Raw genomic sequence first — 26,970 nt, 5'->3', positions numbered from 1 at the left:
ACATTTGTCAATGTTAAACTTCATTTGCCACCTCGCAGTCCATCTGCTCAACCTTTCCAGATCCTGTTGCAGCAGCATAGCATCAGTAGTGTCCTTAACAACCCTGCCAACCTTTGTATCGTCTGCAAACTTGGACATTAACTTGATATACCATCATCAATATCATTTATAAATACAGAAAACAATAATGGACCCAACACTGAAACCTGAGGGACTCCACTAATAACATTAGTCCACGATGAGCAGTGTCCATTGATTACCACTCTCTGTCTTCTCCCACTCAACCATCCCTTTATCCATAGCAGCAATTTGCCTCCAATGCCACACTGCTCCAATTTGTGCAGCAGTCTTCCATGTGCAACAGTATCAAAAGCCTTTCTAAGATCCAAATATATAATATCCGAGGTATTCCCTGCATCCAGTTCTTTTGTGACTGCATCATAGTATCCAATCAAATTGGTCAGGCAAGACTTTCCCTTAAAAACCCATGCTGTGTCTGAACTATTACTGCCATACTGCAGTAGTGATGATGCAGAATCACCTAGTTCTCTAGGTGATTCTGCATAACTTCTTAACCAGTGACTCCATTATTTTCAAGGAACAGGTTAAACTAACAGGTCTATAATTATTTGCATCGCCCTTTGAACCTACTTTGTGAATTGGGGATACATTTGCAGATCTCCAGTCCATGGGGACCTCCCTGGAATCTAAGGATGCTCTCATAGTTATGGCCAAGGGTTTACTTACTTCCCTCACCACATCCTTCAATATAAATGGATAGATTCCATCTGCATCAAGTGCCTTTTTTTTATGTTTAACTTTAACGATTTCTCCCTGATTTTCTCTCTGTTATTACAAAAATCATTTAGCTCCCTGTTAGAATTTAGTAAACTTCTGTCCTCCCTTCCTTACAGAATTCCTCATGTGTGAACATTTTTCAACATTGACCTGTACTTGTCAAGTAAATCTGCAGGTCTCTAACTCTTAAGGTCATTTGTGCCAATGTGTACTACAGTATCGCCTTTTGTGCCCTTAAAAGATGATATCTGCTCTACAACGTCATCAACTTCTGTCCCTAGCAGACATACCCTGGTTCTGTTCCACCTATCCTTTTTGCATAATATGTTCCCTGTCTCCCTAACAATAGAGACACCTACAATAACTATTTCCTGTGGGACCAGCGCATTCTGCCTTGGAGATTGCCGTTGTGCTGCCTGATGCACAGGAGTGAGCTCTGCCGTTGAGTTAGGCAGCTGAGAGCTTGATGGATCCCTCTTATTAATTTCCTCGAGGGCATCCACCAGGGCCATTTTTGTACCCGAGTCAAGAATGAAAAATTGTGCCCTACTGTTGCCAATTATTTAATCTTCTTTTGGTGCCCCTTTCAGCTTTAAATCTGAGGCAAGAGCCTTGTTCGCTTCACCCTCAGCACGGCTCTGGCTCTCATAGATGCCCATCAGAATGCTGAGTTGGTGCCTAATTTCTTCACAATCTCTTCACCTAGCACACACACAAAGACATCCTCCTTGGCTAGATCATAATCTGTTCAGACAGATCAGTAAACATTTCACATGTCGTGCATTTTTTTAGACTGTGATGCATTGGAGAATCCCCCCTTTGGCTCTCCCCCGAGCCACAGGCTAATCTTGAGTGTTGCTCAATTGCTCTAGCCTGGGTCATGATTCAGTTTAAGTACAATTTAATTGACAATGAAATTTAATAAAATTAATAAATTTTACTGATTAATTGATAATACTATACTAAGCTAACAGATTTCTAATACAATGCTACATGTTTCGCTATCTAGTTTTACGTTAACCTTATGCTAACTAGTTCGGGATATATGTTATATTGTATAACAAATACAAGGCTTGTCTGACAAATTTGATTGGTTATTATGATATGGTTACAAAGGAACTGGATGCAAAAAATAATTTTGATATCATATACTTGGATTTCAGTAAAGCTTTTGACACTGTTGCACATGGAAGACTACAGTACAAGTTGGAGCAGAATGGTATTAAGGGTAAATTGCTACAATGGATAAAAGGATGGTTGAGTGGGAGAAGACAGAGGGTGGTAATCGCTGGGGGCTGCTCTTCGTGGACTAATGTTATTAGTGGAGTCCCACAGGGTTCGGTGTTGGGTACACTGTTGTTTTGTATATTTATCAATGATATTGATGAAGGTATATCAGGCTTAGTGTCGAAGTTTGCAAATGATACAAAGGTTGGCAGGGTTGTTAATGACAGTAATGGCAGTGTGCTACTGCAACAGGATCTAGATAATTTGGGCAGATGGGCTAAGAAGTGGCAACTGAAGTTTAACCTGGACAAATGCAAAGTACTGCATATGAACTGCAACTGTGTGGTACTATACTTAAGGTGGTAGAAAATGAAAAAGACCTGGGAGTAAATGTGCAGTCAGATAAGAAGTTTTCTGAGAAATGCAGACAGGCTGCCAGGGCAGGTCATGGGGTTTTGTCAATGATATATAGGAATTTTGCTAGAAGGGAAAAGGAGGTGATTGTCCCTTTGTATAGGGCAATGGCCAGGCCACGCCTTGAGTACTGCATACATGTCTGGAGGACTCATTTTAGGAAGGATGTAGATTTGCTTAAGGGTGAACAGAGAAGGGCAACAAGATTGGTGAGGGGAATGAAGGGATCCTCTTACTAAGAGAGGCTTAAGTTCTGCAAATTGCAGTGGCTGGTGACTAGGCACCTGCCCGGTGATCTGATTGAGGTGTATAAGGCCTTGAATGGGTTGAGAACGCTGAATTCTGATGGGATTCTTCCACTTATTCAGATTACAAACCTAAGGGGGCATAAATTCAAATTGAGGAAAGACAGATGTAGAATAGATGTGTGGAAATTTGCCTTTAGATGGAACAAACTTCCATCTGTCGTTGTGGAACTTGATAGGTTAAATAAATTTAAGGAGGAACTGGACAAACATTTAGAGGGAATGGTTGTGTGAAATTTTTTTTTTTTTGGCTGATGCTGCATAAGCTCATACGCTTGCTTTCTTGCATCACATGCCATTACTACTACTACTACTACAATGGCGGCAAGTTACGAACAGTAAATCTATGACCATTAAGTATTAACTTTCAAAATCACTATCTAAATTCAAAATAAACCAGGGAGCTTGACTAGGACTATAAGCTACTTACAGAAAATAATTTAATATAACAATTAAGTCAATAAAACAGCTAAATATAATTAAAAACTTAGTGTTTGCCATAGCTGCAAAATCTTGTCCAACACGTGGATTGGATACCCTTACCGATACTAAGTAATAACCTACAAAATCTCTATCTAAGTTCAAAATAAACTAAGTATCGTAACTAGGAATATAAAGTTATTTCTAGAAAATAAATTAATATACCAATTTAAAGTGAAATATATGAGTTACTGAAATATACCATTTCAGTAACTCATTTCAATAAAACAGCAAAAATTTAAGGAAAACTTCTCTATTAGCTGGAGCTGTAAAAACTTCGCCCGCACAGGGCTACTCTCATTCCCACTTTCCCTGTATAACTACTATCAAGGGTACATGGGAAGGATTTTGCTTTCATAAAGAACTACAATGGTCTTAGACATTTTTTTTAACTCATTTCAGTGAGTTGAACTGATGTTGCTACCAACTGCAAATTCTAAATGGGAAATAATCAAGAAGCTACTAATCTTTTCATACTAAGAAATTTTGTTCAAGGTTAAGAGCTATATGGATATCAGATGAACTGATGGTTCCAGTGACAGAGAATAAAAATGTATGAGATTATTATAAGTTAATAAGGGACACAGTAACCTACAGTATGTATAAAATAGTCTGCAATCAAGCTCAGATTATGAGAAATCTTTAGCTACAAATTCAAAGAAAAGTGACTAAGAATTCTTTGTTTTTGAAAACTAGAAGGAAAGAGTGAAACACAATTGGCCCACTAGATATTAACAGCACAACTATTAATAATCCTGTTTTAGTTGCCGACAACTGAAATAAATATTTTTCAGCTACACTGACATATATAGGAGTTTTTACTTCTTCATACATGAATTAAGTTATAACTGGAATGTAGAAAGTTATTTAACCGGAATGTAGAGAACATTATAACTTCTTACATAAGTTATATAAAAATAAGTTATAACTGTAAATGAAGTTACAACTGGGAGTTATTTCTTGTACAAGGGCTACTTATGCTACATTGCACCTATAAATGATATGAAGCTATACATGGTGACTGTTATGAAAACAGTCAGAAATGATCATATAATTGTATTCATTTTAGAAAGCAGAAAAACTCCAACAGCTTTACATTTTCATCTATGATATGGCAAATCATCAAAGGTTCTTTAAGATTTGGTAGAAAACTAAATGAGAGCTGCCAAGTATGACTATGTAAGGTACATTCAACAAGTATATGATTCATTGTGAGCAGAAAGTTGCAGTGCATACACTGCAGAGGATCATTTCCTGTGAGGAGAAAAAGATGAATATGCTGAATGTGACTAATTAGGGCTCTAACTAGGATTACCTCCTTTTTGATGTGAAAAGGTGGCGCTTGCCAAATTTTGAAGTAAAACCAATTTGTCATGAAAATGTGACATGGAAATGACGCAAATTACGTCACTTCCTAAATGATGCTAATGAAGTCACTAGTGTTGATTCTTGATGTGAAAACATCTTTGGTGGCATCTACTAAATTTCGGTCTGACAGTCGGTGTTCGGCGAAAGTGAAACAGAAATATGCAAATTACACCATTTCCTATCAGAACAAGCTTACCATTAATTCTTCTAAAACTAAGATGATTATTTTTAAGACTAAATTAGATCTAAACAGAACCAAATTAAAATTAATGGGATTCAACTTTCTCTTGTAACTGAAGTGAAATATTTAGGAGTGACAATTGATTACAAGCTAAATTTCTCTGCACATCTTTCTTATTTATCTGGTAAAGTTAAGAAGTTAGCTGCAGCAGTTTTAAGGATATCAAGAACAGAGTGGGGCTTGTTGAAAAAAACTCTGAAGTTACACTATTCTGCAGTCTCCCTCCCTATGGTTATCTATGGTGCATGGTACCATAGGATGGTAATTGTTAGATTTCAACTAAAACTCATGTCATTGCAAATTGACAATGCTGTTGGCTATTCTACATGTTTGTTGAACAGTATCGATGGCTGCTTTGCAGGTATTAGCCAGAGTGTTACCATTGGACTTTTTCTTAGTATTTGCCTTTGCACCATTCTCAGGGAAGCAGCTATATTTCAAGACATTTCTGTAAGAGAAACAGTGACAGATTGCCTATGGATTGGTTTATTAAAAAATGCATAAACAGGAAACTTGGATGTTCTACTCGGGAAGAGTCCATCTTCAGTCTTTTAGGGTTGGTAATGAGAACATCAGGTTGATGCAAATCCATGGAATTTGGAGTTGCTGTCTTAATCAGTGGAAAGTTGTCAGTCCATGTTTTGCTAATCAAGAGCTAAATGATTTTGCTATAACTGAAAAAAAAAGTGTGACAGAAATTATTGAAGCTAAACGTAAAGAAGTTAGTTAAAGTATGCAGTGGTTTTCACATTTCAGGTGTGTTAGCAAATAGTAAAAATTTATGATTTATAACAAAAAAATGGGCAAAAAGCAGCAACTTATGGACGAGCCAAGAACATTATTTCTGCACATCCACCACATTGCCCATTCATTCCTTCAACCAGTACATAGCAACAAACATCCAGTGCTTCAGATACAATATAGTATATGAATAGCATATATGATATGTATGAAAAAATAATAATTGCTAAATTTCTGTTGGACCAATTTTAATGAAATTTAAGGGTAAAAATATCATTCTAAAGAGCAAAAAATTAAATTTTATGAAAATCCATTCACAGAGAGCTGAGTTATTACATGAGGACAGAAAAAAAAATAATAATAACTGCAAGATTTCTATTAGTCCAGTTCGATTTTAATGAAATATTGGATTGCTCTACAAATCTTTCTAAAAGACTCAAATAAAAAATCCACTAAAAATCCGTCTGCTGGGAGTAGAATAATAACATGATGGAAAAAATAAATGAGTAAATAATAATTGAAAATTTCTATTGGTCTAATTTTAATGAAATTTGGAATGGCTTGACAAGTCTTTTTAAAAGGCAGAAATATAAAATTTCATGAAAATCCATCCACTGGGGGACAAATTGTTACATGCAGACTGGCTGATAGACATGATAAAGACAACAGGCATATTATGCATTATGCTAACAAATCTAATAAGGCACCTGGGGCTGATGGGATTTATGCAATTATATCAACAGAAGCAATTGTATTCATTTTAGAAAGCAGAAAAACTCCAACAGCTTTACATTTTCATCTATGATATGGCAAATCATCAAAGGTTCTTTAAGATTTGGTAGAAAACTAAATGAGAGCTGCCAAGTATGACTATGTAAGGTACATTCAACAAGTATATGATTCATTGTGAGCAGAAAGTTGCAGTGCATACACTGCAGAGGATCATTTCCTGTGAGGAGAAAAAGATGAATATGCTGAATGTGACTAATTAGGGCTCTAACTAGGATTACCTCCTTTTTGATGTGAAAAGGTGGCGCTTGCCAAATTTTGAAGTAAAACCAATTTGTCATGAAAATGTGACATGGAAATGACGCAAATTACGTCACTTCCTAAATGATGCTAATGAAGTCACTAGTGTTGATTCTTGATGTGAAAACATCTTTGGTGGCATCTACTAAATTTCGGTCTGACAGTCGGTGTTCGGCGAAAGTGAAACAGAAATATGCAAATTACACCATTTCCTATCAGAACAAGCTTACCATTAATTCTTCTAAAACTAAGATGATTATTTTTAAGACTAAATTAGATCTAAACAGAACCAAATTAAAATTAATGGGATTCAACTTTCTCTTGTAACTGAAGTGAAATATTTAGGAGTGACAATTGATTACAAGCTAAATTTCTCTGCACATCTTTCTTATTTATCTGGTAAAGTTAAGAAGTTAGCTGCAGCAGTTTTAAGGATATCAAGAACAGAGTGGGGCTTGTTGAAAAAAACTCTGAAGTTACACTATTCTGCAGTCTCCCTCCCTATGGTTATCTATGGTGCATGGTACCATAGGATGGTAATTGTTAGATTTCAACTAAAACTCATGTCATTGCAAATTGACAATGCTGTTGGCTATTCTACATGTTTGTTGAACAGTATCGATGGCTGCTTTGCAGGTATTAGCCAGAGTGTTACCATTGGACTTTTTCTTAGTATTTGCCTTTGCACCATTCTCAGGGAAGCAGCTATATTTCAAGACATTTCTGTAAGAGAAACAGTGACAGATTGCCTATGGATTGGTTTATTAAAAAATGCATAAACAGGAAACTTGGATGTTCTACTCGGGAAGAGTCCATCTTCAGTCTTTTAGGGTTGGTAATGAGAACATCAGGTTGATGCAAATCCATGGAATTTGGAGTTGCTGTCTTAATCAGTGGAAAGTTGTCAGTCCATGTTTTGCTAATCAAGAGCTAAATGATTTTGCTATAACTGAAAAAAAAAGTGTGACAGAAATTATTGAAGCTAAACGTAAAGAAGTTAGTTAAAGTATGCAGTGGTTTTCACATTTCAGGTGTGTTAGCAAATAGTAAAAATTTATGATTTATAACAAAAAAATGGGCAAAAAGCAGCAACTTATGGACGAGCCAAGAACATTATTTCTGCACATCCACCACATTGCCCATTCATTCCTTCAACCAGTACATAGCAACAAACATCCAGTGCTTCAGATACAATATAGTATATGAATAGCATATATGATATGTATGAAAAAATAATAATTGCTAAATTTCTGTTGGACCAATTTTAATGAAATTTAAGGGTAAAAATATCATTCTAAAGAGCAAAAAATTAAATTTTATGAAAATCCATTCACAGAGAGCTGAGTTATTACATGAGGACAGAAAAAAAAATAATAATAACTGCAAGATTTCTATTAGTCCAGTTCGATTTTAATGAAATATTGGATTGCTCTACAAATCTTTCTAAAAGACTCAAATAAAAAATCCACTAAAAATCCGTCTGCTGGGAGTAGAATAATAACATGATGGAAAAAATAAATGAGTAAATAATAATTGAAAATTTCTATTGGTCTAATTTTAATGAAATTTGGAATGGCTTGACAAGTCTTTTTAAAAGGCAGAAATATAAAATTTCATGAAAATCCATCCACTGGGGGACAAATTGTTACATGCAGACTGGCTGATAGACATGATAAAGACAACAGGCATATTATGCATTATGCTAACAAATCTAATAAGGCACCTGGGGCTGATGGGATTTATGCAATTATATCAACAGAAGCAATTGTATTCATTTTAGAAAGCAGAAAAACTCCAACAGCTTTACATTTTCATCTATGATATGGCAAATCATCAAAGGTTCTTTAAGATTTGGTAGAAAACTAAATGAGAGCTGCCAAGTATGACTATGTAAGGTACATTCAACAAGTATATGATTCATTGTGAGCAGAAAGTTGCAGTGCATACACTGCAGAGGATCATTTCCTGTGAGGAGAAAAAGATGAATATGCTGAATGTGACTAATTAGGGCTCTAACTAGGATTACCTCCTTTTTGATGTGAAAAGGTGGCGCTTGCCAAATTTTGAAGTAAAACCAATTTGTCATGAAAATGTGACATGGAAATGACGCAAATTACGTCACTTCCTAAATGATGCTAATGAAGTCACTAGTGTTGATTCTTGATGTGAAAACATCTTTGGTGGCATCTACTAAATTTCGGTCTGACAGTCGGTGTTCGGCGAAAGTGAAACAGAAATATGCAAATTACACCATTTCCTATCAGAACAAGCTTACCATTAATTCTTCTAAAACTAAGATGATTATTTTTAAGACTAAATTAGATCTAAACAGAACCAAATTAAAATTAATGGGATTCAACTTTCTCTTGTAACTGAAGTGAAATATTTAGGAGTGACAATTGATTACAAGCTAAATTTCTCTGCACATCTTTCTTATTTATCTGGTAAAGTTAAGAAGTTAGCTGCAGCAGTTTTAAGGATATCAAGAACAGAGTGGGGCTTGTTGAAAAAAACTCTGAAGTTACACTATTCTGCAGTCTCCCTCCCTATGGTTATCTATGGTGCATGGTACCATAGGATGGTAATTGTTAGATTTCAACTAAAACTCATGTCATTGCAAATTGACAATGCTGTTGGCTATTCTACATGTTTGTTGAACAGTATCGATGGCTGCTTTGCAGGTATTAGCCAGAGTGTTACCATTGGACTTTTTCTTAGTATTTGCCTTTGCACCATTCTCAGGGAAGCAGCTATATTTCAAGACATTTCTGTAAGAGAAACAGTGACAGATTGCCTATGGATTGGTTTATTAAAAAATGCATAAACAGGAAACTTGGATGTTCTACTCGGGAAGAGTCCATCTTCAGTCTTTTAGGGTTGGTAATGAGAACATCAGGTTGATGCAAATCCATGGAATTTGGAGTTGCTGTCTTAATCAGTGGAAAGTTGTCAGTCCATGTTTTGCTAATCAAGAGCTAAATGATTTTGCTATAACTGAAAAAAAAAGTGTGACAGAAATTATTGAAGCTAAACGTAAAGAAGTTAGTTAAAGTATGCAGTGGTTTTCACATTTCAGGTGTGTTAGCAAATAGTAAAAATTTATGATTTATAACAAAAAAATGGGCAAAAAGCAGCAACTTATGGACGAGCCAAGAACATTATTTCTGCACATCCACCACATTGCCCATTCATTCCTTCAACCAGTACATAGCAACAAACATCCAGTGCTTCAGATACAATATAGTATATGAATAGCATATATGATATGTATGAAAAAATAATAATTGCTAAATTTCTGTTGGACCAATTTTAATGAAATTTAAGGGTAAAAATATCATTCTAAAGAGCAAAAAATTAAATTTTATGAAAATCCATTCACAGAGAGCTGAGTTATTACATGAGGACAGAAAAAAAAATAATAATAACTGCAAGATTTCTATTAGTCCAGTTCGATTTTAATGAAATATTGGATTGCTCTACAAATCTTTCTAAAAGACTCAAATAAAAAATCCACTAAAAATCCGTCTGCTGGGAGTAGAATAATAACATGATGGAAAAAATAAATGAGTAAATAATAATTGAAAATTTCTATTGGTCTAATTTTAATGAAATTTGGAATGGCTTGACAAGTCTTTTTAAAAGGCAGAAATATAAAATTTCATGAAAATCCATCCACTGGGGGACAAATTGTTACATGCAGACTGGCTGATAGACATGATAAAGACAACAGGCATATTATGCATATATGCTAACACATCTAATAAGGCACCTGGGGCTGATGGGATTTATGCAATTATATCAACAGAAGCAACAAACAATATAAAGCTTTATCCATAATTACAAGAGCATCCTAGGAATCGGTTGGGGGAACTCTATAGAATGGAGATGTGCAAATGTATTTTCTGTTCACAATAGGGAATCAAAGGGTAAAGTAATCTGTTCCAGGGAAAATAATGGAGACAATGGTTAAAGTACTGCAGGATCATCTTGAGGGAAAAGGAGTTATATGGAAGTTTCAGCAAGAATTTTTTTTAAGGGAAGATCTTGTAATGGAGGAACTAGAGGCAGAAAATAATTTTGACATCACATACTTAGATTTCAGTAAAGCTGTTGACACTGTTCCACATGAAAGACTGCTGTATTACTGGAGTGTGGCATTAGGGATAAGTTACTGCTATGGATGAAGGGATGTTGAGCGTCATAAAACAAAGAGGGATTGTAAACGGGCACTGCCCTTCTTAAAAGTCCCTCAGGTTTAATCCATTTACTGTTTTCAATGTTTATTAAAGATATTATGAAAACATATCAAACTTATTGTCTAAGTTTGCAGATGACACAAAGATTGGCAGGGTGGTTAATGATGGAATCAAGGCATACTGTTGCAACAAGATCTAGAAAAATTAGGCAGATGAGCTGAGAGGGTGGAAATTGAGGTTATTGTTATTATTGTTATTTGGTTATTAGGAGCATTAGCAACTAAGACCATATTGCTCCGGGAATATGCGGTGGTCATTCTTTGACCTTTCCGCATCTTCCGTATTTGGTGGTCATGGGCTCGAACCCCGGTCTAATCAAGAAGCATGTGCTACACACTGCTGCTCCTGCCCACCTGGCTATGGAGGCGCCTGGAAATTGAGGCTAAACATTGATAAATGCAAGATATTCCATGTGGGCAGGCAGTAATCGCAGAATAACATACTAAATAGGAAGATTACACTCAGTGTGGTGGAGAATGAAAGAGATCTGGGAGTAAATGTGCAGTCTAACATGAAGTTTTCTTAGCATTACAGAAAGATTGCTAGGATAGCTTATGGGTGATAACTGAATTCTACAAATTTTGACAGTAAGGATAAGAGGGTGATTATCCACTGTATAAGGCAATGGTTAGGCTGCATTTCGAGTACTCTATACAGGTCTAGATGCATCATTTTAAGAAGGATGTGGTACTCTTGGAACAAGTGCAGAGAAGACCAACCAGATTAGTCAAGGACACAAAATGGTACTTATCACAAAAGACTTTGGTTCTGCAAATTGCAGCATTTGGAAACTAGGCACTTGCAAAGGGTCCTAACAAAGTGTTGGAACAAACTACCATCTGGTGTAGTGTAATGGGTAGTTTGAATAAATTTAAGGAAGAATTAGACAAATTACTATAAGGGGTGAAGGATGGAAAAATGAGGTGGGTAGTGGGCTTTTCTATTTCAGCTTTTTCATTGTATCACTTGCCACTACTAATAATAATACTAGTAAGTTTCCCTTCACTTTCCAAAAGTGAAGGAAATTGCATGGCACAATATATAATAAAACTCATCACCAAAAACTATTTTTTGAAAAATTCTATTTAATAGTACTATAATATTTTGACATGTCATTACTTCCATTTTATTTATGAGATGTTGTTATTCCAATAGCATAGATATCTTCAGAGAGCAGTTTTCTATATAAAGTGGTGTTCCTCTGAATATAATAACACTATGTGGGATCTGATATTGATTTCTTAACGCCTTTGGTGCTCTAGTAGGTATCTGAATAATCACGACTACAACGCTGACCCTCACCTTTGAAAGCTAGCATCCTTGCAATATGATATGCATCTCTCTCTCTCTCTCTCTCTCTCTCTCTCTCTCTCTCTCTCTCTCTCTCTCTCTCTCTCTCTCTCTCTCTCTCTCAGACAGCAGTGAACTGTCAAAATTTCTATCCTTCAATTTCTACAATGGGCAATAAAAGTCACCAGGTGACTTTTGAAATTCTTTCATTATTCCCTTCCACATTCTTTGAAATACGCATATACCAAATTGGAATGCTAACTATTGGTTTTCCTATTCGGAGACCCCTGTCTCCGAATAGGGAAAAGAAAAAACTGAGTTATGGATATTCCATAATAAACTTGCAAATTAACTTATGTACTGAATATATGGGTTGTTTAACCAAAGTTGTACGTTCAGTAGATATCAATATATATACACGGTAATTAACAAATCTTACAAGCTTACATTGTTTGCAGGAGATTGCGGCATAAAATTCTTTACTTCCTTTAGTTCTTCTTCATTACCATGCCAGTTGAAAGTCTATAAAAAGAGAAGAAATAAAATTCAAATACATTTTTAATCAACATTACCTTGCTATTTCTAGAAACTTTTTCAGGAATAGTATTTTCTTGTTATTCATGAAATCCAGAGATTAAAGAGATATGAAGATTTTCTTGTAATTAGTTATATGCAGATAAAGGAAACAAAACAGTGCTTATCATATTTTTTAAAGGTGGAATAGCAACAAAAATGGCAAAAATAAATCTGATATTGATGTTCATTTTATTGAATGTACCAAATGAAATGGTACATTATGCAGCAAGCTGCAACCAGACAAACATGCTTTCTGTTAAAGGCAAAATACTTGTTTTGAGGTATGCCTGTGCCTTCTTTCTAAATTAATTTCATTTGCCTTAATTTAAAAATTACTGCCAATTATGACTCAATTCAAATACATTCTTCATGCCTTCTCATATTGCTACATGTGCATCAGAATCATTTACATATAATTCACATTAAAAGAAAGAAAGAAAGAAAGAAAGAAAGAAAAAAGATACACAAAAAATGCATCAACAATCATACCTAAAGAACTCTGAACTATGTCTTTAGCAACTCAGGAAGGAGAAAAATATTTGAGAGCCTAAGTTTAACACTTTCAACACTGTTTTTAAAATAAGTTTTAAGATAGTTTAGTTTATAGTCTAGTCTAGTCTATAGTTTAGTCTATCTTTAGTTTAAGACAGATCCTAAAAATCCTACATCAACTGGATTGAACAACAAAATGCAAATATTTGACAAGGCACAAGTCTGTTTTTGTAAATATAGATACATTAAAAATCCAGGATTATATGCAAATAGTTATTTATCAATTTACTTATTTACATATTCTATAACTCATTGCCTGCACTACTGACATAAAAAGTAGTACACAAAAACTGATTTTAGCATTAGCATTAGTAGAGGCATTTGATGCAAGAAAGCAAGCTTATGCAGCATCAGCCAAAAAAAAAAAATTTTAAATAAATAAAATAAATAAATAAATAAAAAATAACCACTTCCACTTCACTCCTCTGTTCATTCGAAATACCTGTCCAGCTGAGCCTTAAACTTATTTAGGCTATCAACTTCCACAACAAGGGATGGAAGTCTGTTCCACCAACCAACCACCTGCTGACTAAAGGCAAATTTCCGCACATCTATCCTACATCTGTCTTTCCTCAATTTGAATTTATGCCCTATCAGGTGATTATTCTGAGCAAGAGAAAGAATCCCATCAGCACTGAGCATGCTCAAACCATTCAAGGCTTTATACACCTCTATCAGATCACCTCGCTGGTGCCTAGTCTCCAGACACTGTAATATGCAAAACTTAAGCCTTTCTTCGTAAGAGCACCCCTTTGTTCCATTCACTAATCTTGTTGCCCTTCTCTGTACTCGTTCCAGTAGCTCTACATCCTTCTTGAAATGAGGCCTCCAGGCCTGTATACAGTACTCTAGGTGTGGCCTGACCATTGCCTTATACAAGGGAATAATCAGCTCCTTATCCCTGCTAGAAAAATTCCTATATATCATTGACAATACACCATGAACTACTCTTGCAGTCCATCTGCACTGCTCAGAGAACTTCATATCTGCCTGCACAACCACCCCCAGGTCCCTTTCATTCTCTACCACTATCAGTGTAGTACCACAGAGTTGATACACTGGTCTGGGGTTGCTGTTTCCCATATGTAGTACTTTACATTTGTCAATGTTAAACTTCATTTGCCACCTCTCAGCCCATCTGCTCAACCTTTCCAGATCCTGTTCCAGCAGCATAGTGTCAGTAGTGTTCTTGACAACCCTGCCAACCTTCGTATCGTCTGCAAACTTGGACATTAAGCTTGATATACCATCATCAATATCATTTATAAATACAGAAAACAATAATGGACCCAATACTGAACCCTGAGGGACTCAACTAATGACATTAGTCCACAATGAGCAGTGTCCATTGATTACCATTCTCTGTCTTCTTCTCCCCCTCAACCACCCCTTTATCCATAGCAGCAATTTGCCTCCAATGCCACACTGCTCCAATTTATGCAGCAGTCTTCCAAGTGCAACAGTATCAAAAGCCTTTCTAAGATCCAAGTATATAATATCAAAGTTATCCCCTGCATCCAGTTCTTTTGTGACTGCATCATAGTATCCAATCAAATTGATCAGGCAAGACTTCCCCTTAACAAAACCATGCTGTGTCCGAGCTATAACTGAAGTCTTGTCTAGATGATCCTGCAGTGCTTCTTTAACCAGTGCCTCCATTAATTTTCCGGGAACAGAAGTTAAACTCACAGGTCTATAATTACTTGTGTCAGCCTTTGATTCTTCTTTGTGAATTGGGGTCACATTTGCACATCTCCAGTCCATGGGTACCTCCCCTGAGTCCAAGGAAGGTCTCATAATTATGGCTAAGGGTTTGCTTACTTCCTTTGCTGCCTCCTTTAATATAACTGGATAGATCCATCCACCCCAGGTGCCTTTCTTGTGTTTATCTTTAACAATTTCTCCTCCATTTACTCTCAGTTATTACAAGATTCTCTAGCTTACTGCCAGAGTTTTATACACCTCTGGCATTCCCCTCGCTGAATAACTCCTCATGTGTGAATGTCGATGCAAAATATTCGTTTAGTTTGTTAGCTACCTGAGCAGGATCATCAACAGTTGACCCCTCAATATCAAGTGGACAAATCTGATTCATCCCCTTCCTTCTAGAGTTTACATAAGTAAAGAACTCTTTGCTGTTTTTCTTTGCATCCCTTGCCAAAGATTTCTCGTAACCTGCCTTCGCCTCCCTAACCTCCTTTGTAACTTGGTTACAGATCAACTTGTATGTATCATAGGCTTAGGATTTGTTAAAAAGTATACTATATAAGATAAAAACATAAACACTATTTTAAAATAAAAAATAAAAATACTATACCAATAAGAACTCAGAGAGAACCTATTGTTGTTGTTATTTGGTTTTTAGGAGCATTAGCAACTAAGGCCATATTGCTCCGGGAATATGTAGCGGTCATTCCCTGACCTTTCCTCATCCTCCTTATTTGGTGGTCACGGGCTTGAACTCCGGTCTAATCAAGAAGCATGTGCTACGCACTGCTGCTCCTGCCGACCTGGCTACGGAGGCGCCAGCAGAGAGAGACAAGCACTAAAAACTAAAAAATACCTGGTCTTCTGAGTAGAATACTTTTTTTTTTTGTTTTTTTTGTTTCTCAATCATAAAACTTCCCAGTGGCCCATACACATACATAACATATTTCACATTTCCAAAAGCCATATGATTCAGCAATCTAAAAGTGCTGTGATCTGTCACAACATATTAAACAACAGAAAGGTACTCACAAGATCAAAGCTCCCACCCACAGACACACACACACACACAAAATTTACTCTGCAACACCTCAAACAAGGGGGGGGAAGAGATCCTGAACATCCATGTCCGCTCAGGTGTGTAATCTGAGCAAGAGGAAGAATCCCATCAGCACTGAGCCTGCTCAAACCATTCAAGGCCTTATACACCTCAATCATATCATCTTTCAGGTGCCTAGTCTCCACATGCTGCAATATGCAGAACTTAAGCCTTTCTTGGTAAGAACAACCCTTTGTTCCCCCTCACTAATCTCACTACCCTTCTCTGTACTCATTCCAGCAGCTCTACATCCTTCCTAATATGAGGCTTCCAGACTTGTATGCACTACTAAAGGAGTGATCTGACTATTGCCTTATACAAGGGGATAATCAAGGGGATGCTATCTGATCTATCTATCTTTGTCAGCTATCTGATCTTGTTCAGATAGCTGACAAACTGAATGAAAATTTTGCATCTACATTAACATATGAGGAATTCCGTAAGCAAGTGAAAGCCAAAAGTTTATCAAACTCTCTAACAGGGTGCTAAATGGTTTAGTAATAACTGAGTAAGGTGGAGGAGAAATTGCTGAAGTTAAACATAAGAACGGCATCTGGTGTGAATGGAATCTATCCAGTTATATTAAAGGAGGCACCAAAGGAAGTAAGCAAATCCTTAGCCATAATTATGAGAGCATTCTTGGATTCAGGGGAGGTCCCCGCATACTAGAAATGTGCAAATGTATCCCCAATTCACAAAGGGGAATCAAAAGGTGACACGAGTAATTACAGACGTCTTAGTTCAACTTCTGTTCTGGGGAAAATATCGGAGTCACTGGCTAAAGTACCAATGCAGAATCATATAGACAAGAATGAAGTTATTGTTGTTGTTATTTTGGTTTTTTTATGAGCATTAGCAACTAGGGCCATATTGCTCCGGGGATATACAGTGGTCATTCCCTGATCTTTCTGCATCCTCCGTATTTGGTATTCACTGGCTGGAATCCCAGTCTAGTCAAGAAGTGTGTGCCACGCACTGCTGCTCCTGCCCACCTGGCTACGGAGGTGCCAGAATGAAGTTATAGTTCCAACGCAGCATGGGTGTGCTAAAGGAAAGTCTTGTCTGACCAATCTGATTTGATACTACGATGTGATCACAAAGGAACTGAATGCAAAAAATAATTTTGATATCATATACTTGGATTTCAGGAAAACTTTTGATACTGTTGCACATAAAAGACTGCTATACAAATTGGAGCAGTTAGGCATTAAGGGCAAGATGCTGCTATAGATAAAGGGATGACTGGTGGGAGAAGACAGAGAGTGGTAATCAATGGACACTGCATTTTGTGGACGAATGTTATTAGTGGAGTTCCCCAGGGTTCAGTGTTGGGGACCATCGTTGTTTTCTATATTTATCATTGATTCTAAAAGTGCTTAAGCCTTTGAAGGTATATTAGGCTTAATGTCCAAGTTTGCAGATGATACAAAGGTTGGCAGGGTTGTTAATGACAGTACACTGCTGCAACAGGATCTATAAAATTTGTGCATATGTTATGAGAGGTGGCAACTAAAGTTTATCGTTGAGAAATGCAAAGTACTGCATATGGATATTGATGGTAACCCCAGAGTAATGTACCAACTGTGCTGTACTCAAGGTAGTGGAGAATGAAAAAGACCTGGAGGTAATTGTGCATCAGATATGAAGTTTTCAGAGCAGTGCAGACAGGGTACCAGAGCAGCTCATGGGATCTTTTCAATGATATACAGGAACTTTGCTAGCAGGATAAGGAGGTGATTATCCCTTTCTCAATAGTCAGGATACACCTTGAATACTGCATACAGTCTGGAAGCTTTATTTTAGGAAGTTAGTAGAGCTGCTGGAATGAGTACAGAGAAGGGCAACAATATTGGCGAGAGTAACAAAGGGGTACTCTTACAAAGAAAGGCTTAAGTTCTGTAAATTGCAGCATCTGGAGACTAGGCACCTGCGAGGTGATCTGATTGAGGTGTATAAGACTTTGAATGATTTGAACAAGCTCAATAATGATGGTATTGTTCCTCTTGCTCAGATTACACACTTGAGAGGGCAAAATTCATATGTAGGATTAATGATTTCAATATATGGAGGTGAGGTGAGAACACTGGTTTGAAATGTTTGCATATCATTTACAATAAAAAATAAAATTGCTTTATTCAACCAGAACAAAGAAACAGACAGAACAAACTATCTGCATGAGTGAGGATAACATGTCTAGAATTATCAACTTGCTTGGACTGTTTAGAATAGCTTTCACCAGAAGTTTGAGATTCCAAAGTTCCTTTCCTTACGGAGTTCATTAATTTGTCTTCCTTTGAAACTTCTTGTGGCTCCTGAAGCTATATCACACTAGAGTGTGATATAGCTTGGAATCACTTAGATTACTGCAATCAGTAACTATCAAAAAACCTGAACTGGATTTGGATGTGAGTCGGTAACACTCATTAGTGATTGCTTGTACTTTTCTATTTGTTATCTCTGAAAGGTGCTCATATTACTTTTCTTACCATTTTTAACCTCCTCTTTAAACAGACTTGTCAAAGGTTGCCTCTATTCTGCTAGTCTAGTTACACATTTAACTAAAGACAAAAAATCACTAAAGCCAGCTGTTTTTGCTGTAGTGATGATTTTTTTTTTATTATTATTATGAATGGTTACTACAGTGTGATATAGTAACACAGTAACAATCAAAAATGGTGCACTTTTCGGAGTCATCACTACCAATCTTTCTCTCTGCGCCATTTCACTAAGAATGCCTGTTGTTATAGTTATCAGTTCATCTGCCATCCATTTAAGTCTAAAAGAATTACAGTAGAATCTCATTAATACAAAGTTCTCCGAACAAATTAAATGAAAGCCAGAAGTATGAATGAGAGTGTAAATGTGTGAGAAAGAGAACACAAACCATAAATGTTAAAGTTAAGTTCACACTAACCCTAGTTTCAATCTTTTATATTCTTTCTTATTTAGCTTAATTATTAAGCATCAGTATTTAAATTACATTACACGCCATTGCATCCCCTCTGCTCTGGTTTGTGAGAAAAAGATGAATGAGTGAGTGAAAAAAAAAAAAAATAAATATATATATAACCTAACAAGGAAAAAAATATATATATTATACACTATAAAAAAAAAAGTATAAAAATAGAATGCAAGTAGAATGAGAATGTGAATTATGAATGAAGTAAATGTGTCTCCTCCCCCCCTGCCTGGTGAGTTCCGCACTGCCAGCTAACATATCCCACAGCCAGAGTGGGATGGGCAGTTTGACCTTCCTATCGGATTTGACAAGACATGGACCTGACAACCATCATCAATGAAGACATACTGCAGTTTTCTGCCAACACGCCATTTGGCAAACTGAACTGGGTACTCTAACCTGGTTCCTTTTAAAACCCCATCCCCAGGCAGGGGAAGGAGGAGACAGGTCTCTGTCTGCTCCCTCCCTGCCTCCCCATACTTCGCCTGATGGGGATCATCCCTACTGACCTCTTTGGGGATGCCTACTCTATCATCCCCATCCTTCTACCTGTTTCCCCTAGTCTTCAGTCTCCTCCCCCACTCTAACTAAACCAGCTGAGTACACCCCTAACAATGCTGCCAAATTCTAATCAGCGTCAAAAAATTCAACTGCTTTCTCGTAAACCTCTTTTGGCCTTTCCAAATTCTAGTGTTCACACCTACCTTTCTTTTAAGGCCTTGCCACTAAAATCCTCGGAAAATAGGTGGCAGGAGCTGCCAGAGTACTTAAATAATCTACTGGGTGCCTGACCTGCCTCCTCGTGGCAAAGTGTGGGCAACAGTGGGTTCCAATAGGGGCCCAACAGCTAAATGGTCAGAGAAACAACAGAACATAACACTACACAACAAACTACTCCCCACACACTTTTTAAATATCTGGCCTACACAGAGTTCTGTGTCACTTACAAAGAATACAACGCGGAGATGGGGGAACCCCCGGTGCTGTCAGACAATTAACACACTTTACACTACACTTTACTAATACAAAGTTCAAGGGGCATAAATTTTCATGTTTTGTAATAACAAGACATGTAGTAGTAACAAGATCAGCCAACAGTATCAAAATAAAATTTTTCATTTCAAAAATAAATGAAATTATAAAATAAATTACATTAATAAAATAATAACAACAGACATTTTGCACAGATTTTCTTTTATTATAAGATAAACTAAGAGAAAAGAAGCAACATAACTGAAATGAAGCTTTTCTTGGTAAGAGCACCCTTCAATCTGGTTGCCCTTCTCAGAAACTGTTCCAGCATTTCTACATCCTTCCTAAAGTGAGTCCTCCAGACCTGTATATAGTACTCAAGTTGCAGCCTTACCATTGCCTTGTACAAAAAGATAATCAACTCCTTATTCCAGATAGCAAAGTTTCTGTATATCATTGACAAAACCCCATGAGCTATCCTGGCAAACTGTCAGATATGAAGTTTTCTGAGCAATGGTCAGAAAACTTCATATCTGACTGCACAATTACCTCCCAGGTTTTTTTAATTTTCTACTACCCTGAGTGTAGTACCACACAGTTGGTATGTTAATCTGGGATTACTGCTACTCACATGCAGTAACTTTGTCAATGATAAACTTCAACTGTCATTTCTAAGCCCATCGAACTAATTTCCTAGATCTTGTTGCAGTAGCTCACCCTGATTACTGACCTTGCCAACCTTTGTATCACCTGAAAACTTAGACATTGGCCCTGATATACCTTCATCAATATCATTAATAAATATTGTAGTTGGTATGTATGTAATTAGTATCACAAACGAGCAAAAGAATAATAATCTGAACACAAAAAGAGACATGCAAATCAACTTTTTTAATAAATTAATCTGATTTAAAGAAGGAATCCAATTTCATTTGCACAGTTTTTGTATTATATGCATTCTTAACTACAGCACAGTTATCAAAAGCAAGTTTTTTTAGTTTTTTTTGTATTTTTTATTTATTTATTAACGTTACAGCAGGCCAACACCTCTCTATTCAACACCCTCACAACATTTTGGGCATCTTTTTTAGAAGGTAGCATGTGGGCTTCTTAAATTTCATTGCTGGTAAAAAAGAAAAAAAAACTTCATAGTTTTTCTTGGTTCTCAGAAGCTCTTCCAGTGTTGATACTGCTGAGGTAGCAACTTCATCATCCACCTTAACAAACTCTTCAAATTCACCAACAGAATCCATATGCTCCATCAAATTCTCCAATTCTTCAACGTTGCTCTCATATTTGTCTGATCGACCATGTTTTTTTTTCAATAATATTCTCTCCAAAGTCACTCTTTCTGAAGTTGATTATTACATTTGATTCAATACTGTCCATATCAATAACAAGACTACAGATAGAATCCAAGACATTCCACTTTGGCTGAAAACTGTTCCCGCCTATGTTGCAGATCAAGTACCATATCAGGCAGGCTCTATATGCTCTTAAAGTTATAAATTGATCAAGTGGCTGCATAAAATTTATGATATTGCGAGGAAAAACAACAGCCATATATTTGCCAACTTAAGAAATCCCAGCAGAATGTGCTGTATAACAATCCAGAATCATCAAAATGTTCCTTTTTTTTGTAAGCCATTCATCTGTCCACTTTCAATAGCCAAGAATGAAAAATTTTGACTGTATCCCAAGCACTTCTGTTGACCTTATAATTGTATGGAAGTTGGTTAACTTCTTTAGAACATCTTGGATTTAAAAATATGCTAATCACAAGTAGGCATAGTTTTGCAATGCTAGCTTGATGAAACAGGTTTATAAAATAAACCCATCTCATCAAGGTCAAAAATATCCTTTACCTCATATTTTTCAAAAATGGACCTTACAGAACACGACTAGTCTGTAGTCTTTTCTTTGTCAACTGATCCAGACTTGCCACAAACATTTTGCAAAACCAAGTTACTTCTGTTCTTAAATCTTTGGAGCCAGCCACCACTGCATTTGAAGAACTGACTAATTCTATGTTGTTGAGCTAGATAATTAGCCTTTTCTTGCAAAATTGAATCTGATATTAGCAAATTTGATGCACACATTTGTTGGTACCATTCAGTTTTGTTTAAAGCTCCTTCCTCATGTTTTGCACCACAAATTAATTTCCTGTTTTTATTACTGCTCCAGTGTCCATTTTAATTTGTTCCATCATATCAGCCTCTTGTATAATTTTCAGCTTTATTTCCAGGCTTAATTCTCTGCATTTACATTTTGTCACCATAACACTGCTAGATTTATAGAGGTTTAACATAAGCAAACTTCCAATTGATTTTTAAAATACAAGTTCCAAAAATATGGCTCTGATAAAAATGGCACAAAATAGATAATAAGTGTAACAAAAGACTCCTTGAAACCAACTTAACAATTGCAACTGACTCTGATGTTTTTCAGAGAATATTTATGTTTTAGCCACCATAAATTAGTTTACTTTACTGAAAAGTTAATTCTAACAATTCAGTGCTGTACATTTCAGGAAACACAGAACCAGACCATTACAGACAGTAATAGGGGAAATAATATGACAGCTGTGTGGAGCTTTGTATTAAACATACAAAATAAGATTTATTATTTCTCACAAGGTGAAAATTGACTTTGTAATAGATACTAACCGAATTTTATAATAAACAAATAAGTTTACAAAGAAAAGCCTATCCTTTCACAGAAGAATCATACATGCTTCATATAAATGAGTATTTTGTATAAACCGAGTTTGTATTAATGAGATTCTACATAGCAGCTTCTAAATTAATTCATTGAACACTCTCCATTTAAAATTTGCAGGTTTTAACATCAAGTTGGTCCCGCTGAAAAACTAAGACCACTGTAATCACCTTTGTGAAATTGGTTTTATGTTGTTGTCATTTGGTTTTACGTGAATCAGTGACTTAGACCATACTGTGCCATTCTGCATTATGTCTGTACAAGTAAGTGTGTGTGTGTGTGTGTGTGTGTGTGTGTGTGTGTGTGTGTGTGTGTGTGTGTGTGTGTGTGTGTGTGTGTGTGATCTGCATGGTGTATGGGCTGAAATCCAAATAACTTAAAGAGAAAATCCCTCTGTCTGAGATCAGCTAACTACAGCCTTGAATAAAGAGGTCTTTAGATATTCTTCCAGTCACCTACAGGAACCTGAACATATAGCAAAACCACTAAACTGTCATGGACTTATCAACAGCCATACAAATCATCATTTTAAATTTGCTAATCTTAATTAGCAAACTTTGGAGAAAGTGTGGAAGAAAATGAGAACAGTAGCTTCTATAATTACTTCTATAAATACGTGTGGAAAAAAGTTAGTCTGCAAAAAATAATAATTAAGTATTTAAACATTAAGGCAATGTGAAAAATTAATATGATGGAAAAAACTAACTCTACAAATTAAAACTGATAATTACCTGACCTGTGGTCACAACATGCCTGGCTATGTGGACATGGGTAGCTTCACCAGTAATCAATTCACTCAAGCTATAACAAATAATCAATGAATAAACAAAACTGCAATCATTTAAGATACAGCAGACTGACCAATATCATTTCTATTATGAAAGATAAGGGGGACAATAAAATCAGGTGACATATACTTAATATTAGTAATGGCCATACGGTGCAAGAAAATCAAGGGCCATTGCTACAAAAAACAAACAAACAAATAAAAAAAAAAAAAAAAAAAAATCATCACTGCCTAAGTATTCCCCCTCACTTCCCATACCTACTGATTCAGCAGGCCTTTGAATTTCCCTAATTCACTGGTCTCAGCTACCCATGCTACAATCCATTATATAATTTGTATTTATGTCCCCTGTTTCTAGCATCATTTAATACCATGAAAGTTAACAATTCATTTATTTTACTATCCCTTATAAGGGCCTTAAAACCTCAATCAAATTCCCTCTAAGGTAACTAGTTATCAACATTACCCATATTTTCAATCTCCTCTATGGGAACCCTTTAGCTAATCTCACAATAAACATACATTACACCTTTTCAAGAACTTTAGAATGTCTTTTTTTTTTCTTTTTCTTTTTGTATGGCCTCCCTAGTTTGACAGCATATCCCAATTGTGGACTCAAGTGCTATCCACTATGACAGCATAGTGGTTTTGTCACATAGCATCATTTGAAGAGATCTGGGTTCAAATCCTGACAGAAACTAATGGAATTCTTAAAGGCCTCTTCAATTGGGGTTAGGAGTAGGATCACAGGGAGTAGGATTTCTCTCCCCCACAACTTATTCTGTTTTTTTTAAACAACACAACACAACACAACAGCAAATTAATATACACTGTTACAGACATAGTACAATATGACTTTGGGTACTAATGCACTAATCAGGTACTACATAAACAGCAAAACAACAACAGACAACTGCAGGATGATTTGGACAGGAATGCAATTATACTGCAATCACAGCATGGATTTGTCATGGGGCAGTCTTATCTAACCAATCTGATAGGTTATTATGATGCAGTGACCAAGGAATTGGATGCAAAAAATAATTTTGACATCATATAGGCGCCTCCGTAGCCAGGTGGGCAGGAGCAGCAGTGCGTAGCACACACTTCTTGATTAGACTGGAGTTCGAGCCCATGCCCACCAAATACGAAGGATGCGGAAAGGTCAGGTAATGACCACCGCATATCCCCTGAGCAATATGGCCTTAGTTGCTAATGCTCCTAAAAACCAAATAACAAACAAACATCATATACTTAGATTTCAGGAGGGCTTTTGACACTGTTGCACATAAAAGACTAATGTACGAAAGGGAGCAATGTGGCATTAAGGGAAAGTTACTGCTATGGATAAAGGTTTGGTTAAATGGAAGAAGACAGAGTGGTTATCAATGGGAACTGCTCTTCATAGACTAATGCTATTAGTGGAGTTCCCCAGGGTTCAGACCTGGGTCCATTGTTGTTTTCAATATTTATAAATGATATTGATGAAGGTATATCAGGCTTAATGTCTAAGTTTTCAGATGATACATCAGGATGAACTACTGCAACAAGATCTAGGAAAATTGAGTCGACAGGCTGAGAAATGACAGCTGAAGTTAAATGTTGACAAATGCAAGGTACTGCACATGGGAAGCAGAGTAACTTATCAACTTTGTGGTACTACACTCAGGGTAGTGGAGAATGAAAAAGACCTGGGGGTAATTGTGCAGTCAGACATGAAATTCTCTGAGCAGTGCAGACATGCTGTAAGGACAGCTCATAGGGGTTTTGTTAATGATATACAGAAACTTTTATAGCAGGGATAAGCAGGTGATTATCTCTTTGTATAAGGCCATGGATAGGCTGCATTTTGAGTACTGTAGACAGGTCTGGAGGCCTCACTTTAGAAAGGATGTAGATCTACTGGAACAGTGTAGAGTAGGGCAACCAGATTGGTGAAGGGAACAAAAGGGTGCTCTTACCTACAAAAACTTTGAATCTGCAAATTTCAGTGTCTCAAGACCATGCACCTGCAGGGAGATCTAACTGATGTTTTTAAAGCCTTGAATGGATTGAATAAGTTGAATGTTTATGGTATTTTTCTACTTGCTAAGACTACACACGAGGGGGAATAAATTCAAGTAGAGGAAGGATGATTGCAGGATACATGTGCAGAAGTTTCCCTTCACCTAGTGGGTGGTTGATTGTTGTTGTTGTGGAAGTGGATGGGTTGAATAAATTCAAGGGAAAACTAGACAAATTCTTGGAGGGTATGGATGGGTGAACTGGTTTTTTTTTTTTTTTTTTTTTTCTGATGCTATATAAGCTTGCTTTCTTGCATCATTAGCCATTACTAATACTACTACTGTTTCTCCTTTATGCCTGTCTACACTGCACTGATAGGTGGCAAGGTCTTAAGGTTTGCCTGTATTGTAACCTCAAAATCTTTCTTCTTCTGCTACCATTTTAAATTAAACTCTCCAAGTGTATAAGTTATTTTTCCTCATTTCCTCCCAAATTATTTCCTAAATGTATTAAACCTTGCATTTTGCAGCATTAAAATGTAGTTGGTATACTACTTATTTTATCGAAGCCTATCATCCTTAAGCAGTAATCATTAACCACTCTCTCAATATTCAAATAATCCAAAAACTTTGATATCATCCTTGTATCCCTTCAACAATGTCATACAACACAGCTGCCAATTTTTGACTTTCAAAAAGCCGGGGATTAGGCCTTTGTAAGCAGTAGGAAAACAAGAGATTTCTGGACCAAAACAGGCAAAAAAAAAGAAGATTTTTGCAAAAAGCAAGAGTTTATTACAAAAAAAAATAATAATAATAATAAAAAAAATACAGGAGCTGAAAAGGAATTTTTCAAAAATTGTTTAAATTGTTGAGATTGTTTAAATCCATCTTCCCTTTATAAGCACTTCTCCTTAGATGTCTTGTAAATACATTGTAATATTTTATATCATAGTATATATAGTATCCAACGAGATTGGTCAAACATGATTGCTCCTTAATAAATTGGCGCACTATGGCCATAGATGCTGATGTGCCAAATAAATCCCCAACAAACCAACCAACCTTAATAAATCTATGCTGTGACTGCAGTATAACTGCATTCCTGCCTAAATGTTCCTGCATTACTTCTTTAATCAGTGACTCCATTATTTTCCCTGCAACAGGAGTTAAGCTAACAGGTCTGTAATACTTACATTTCCTTTTGATCAATCTCTGTGAACTGGGAATACATTCACACATCTTCAGTTCATAAGAACCTAACCTGAATCAAAAATGTTCTCATAATTATGGCTAAGGGCTTGCTTGCTTACTTCCTTTGCTCCCTCCCTTAATAATTGGATAAATCTCATCAACCCCAGGCATCTTTTTCACATTTAGCTTCAATGATTTCTCTTTAACTTTTCAAAATCATTTAGTTCTCTGTTAGATTTTGATAAACTTCTGGC

The 26,970-nt window shown here is 36.3% G+C and overlaps 1 protein-coding gene across 3 annotated transcripts in view; it reads right to left on the bottom strand.

The window, feature by feature from the left end:
• LOC150085670 (cGMP-specific 3',5'-cyclic phosphodiesterase-like) overlaps positions 1 to 26,970 on the bottom strand; it is a 575,777-nt gene that overhangs the window by 223,881 nt on the left and 324,926 nt on the right. For all 3 annotated transcript variants that reach the window (XM_090374174.1, XM_090374175.1, XM_090374176.1), the window contains exons 8-9: positions 23,464 to 23,533; positions 12,597 to 12,671 (exon numbers count right to left, since the gene is read on the bottom strand). In XM_090374174.1, coding sequence (XP_090230300.1) covers positions 12,597 to 12,671; positions 23,464 to 23,533 — 145 coding nt within the window. The remainder of the gene's footprint in view (positions 1 to 12,596; positions 12,672 to 23,463; positions 23,534 to 26,970) is intronic.

This window comes from Mastigoproctus giganteus, chromosome 5 (genome assembly GCF_048544385.1).
Source record: "Mastigoproctus giganteus isolate SK-2022 chromosome 5, ASM4854438v1, whole genome shotgun sequence".
Taxonomy (NCBI): Eukaryota; Metazoa; Arthropoda; class Arachnida; order Uropygi; family Thelyphonidae; genus Mastigoproctus; species Mastigoproctus giganteus.
This window is presented reverse-complemented; position numbering and strand designations above follow the sequence as displayed.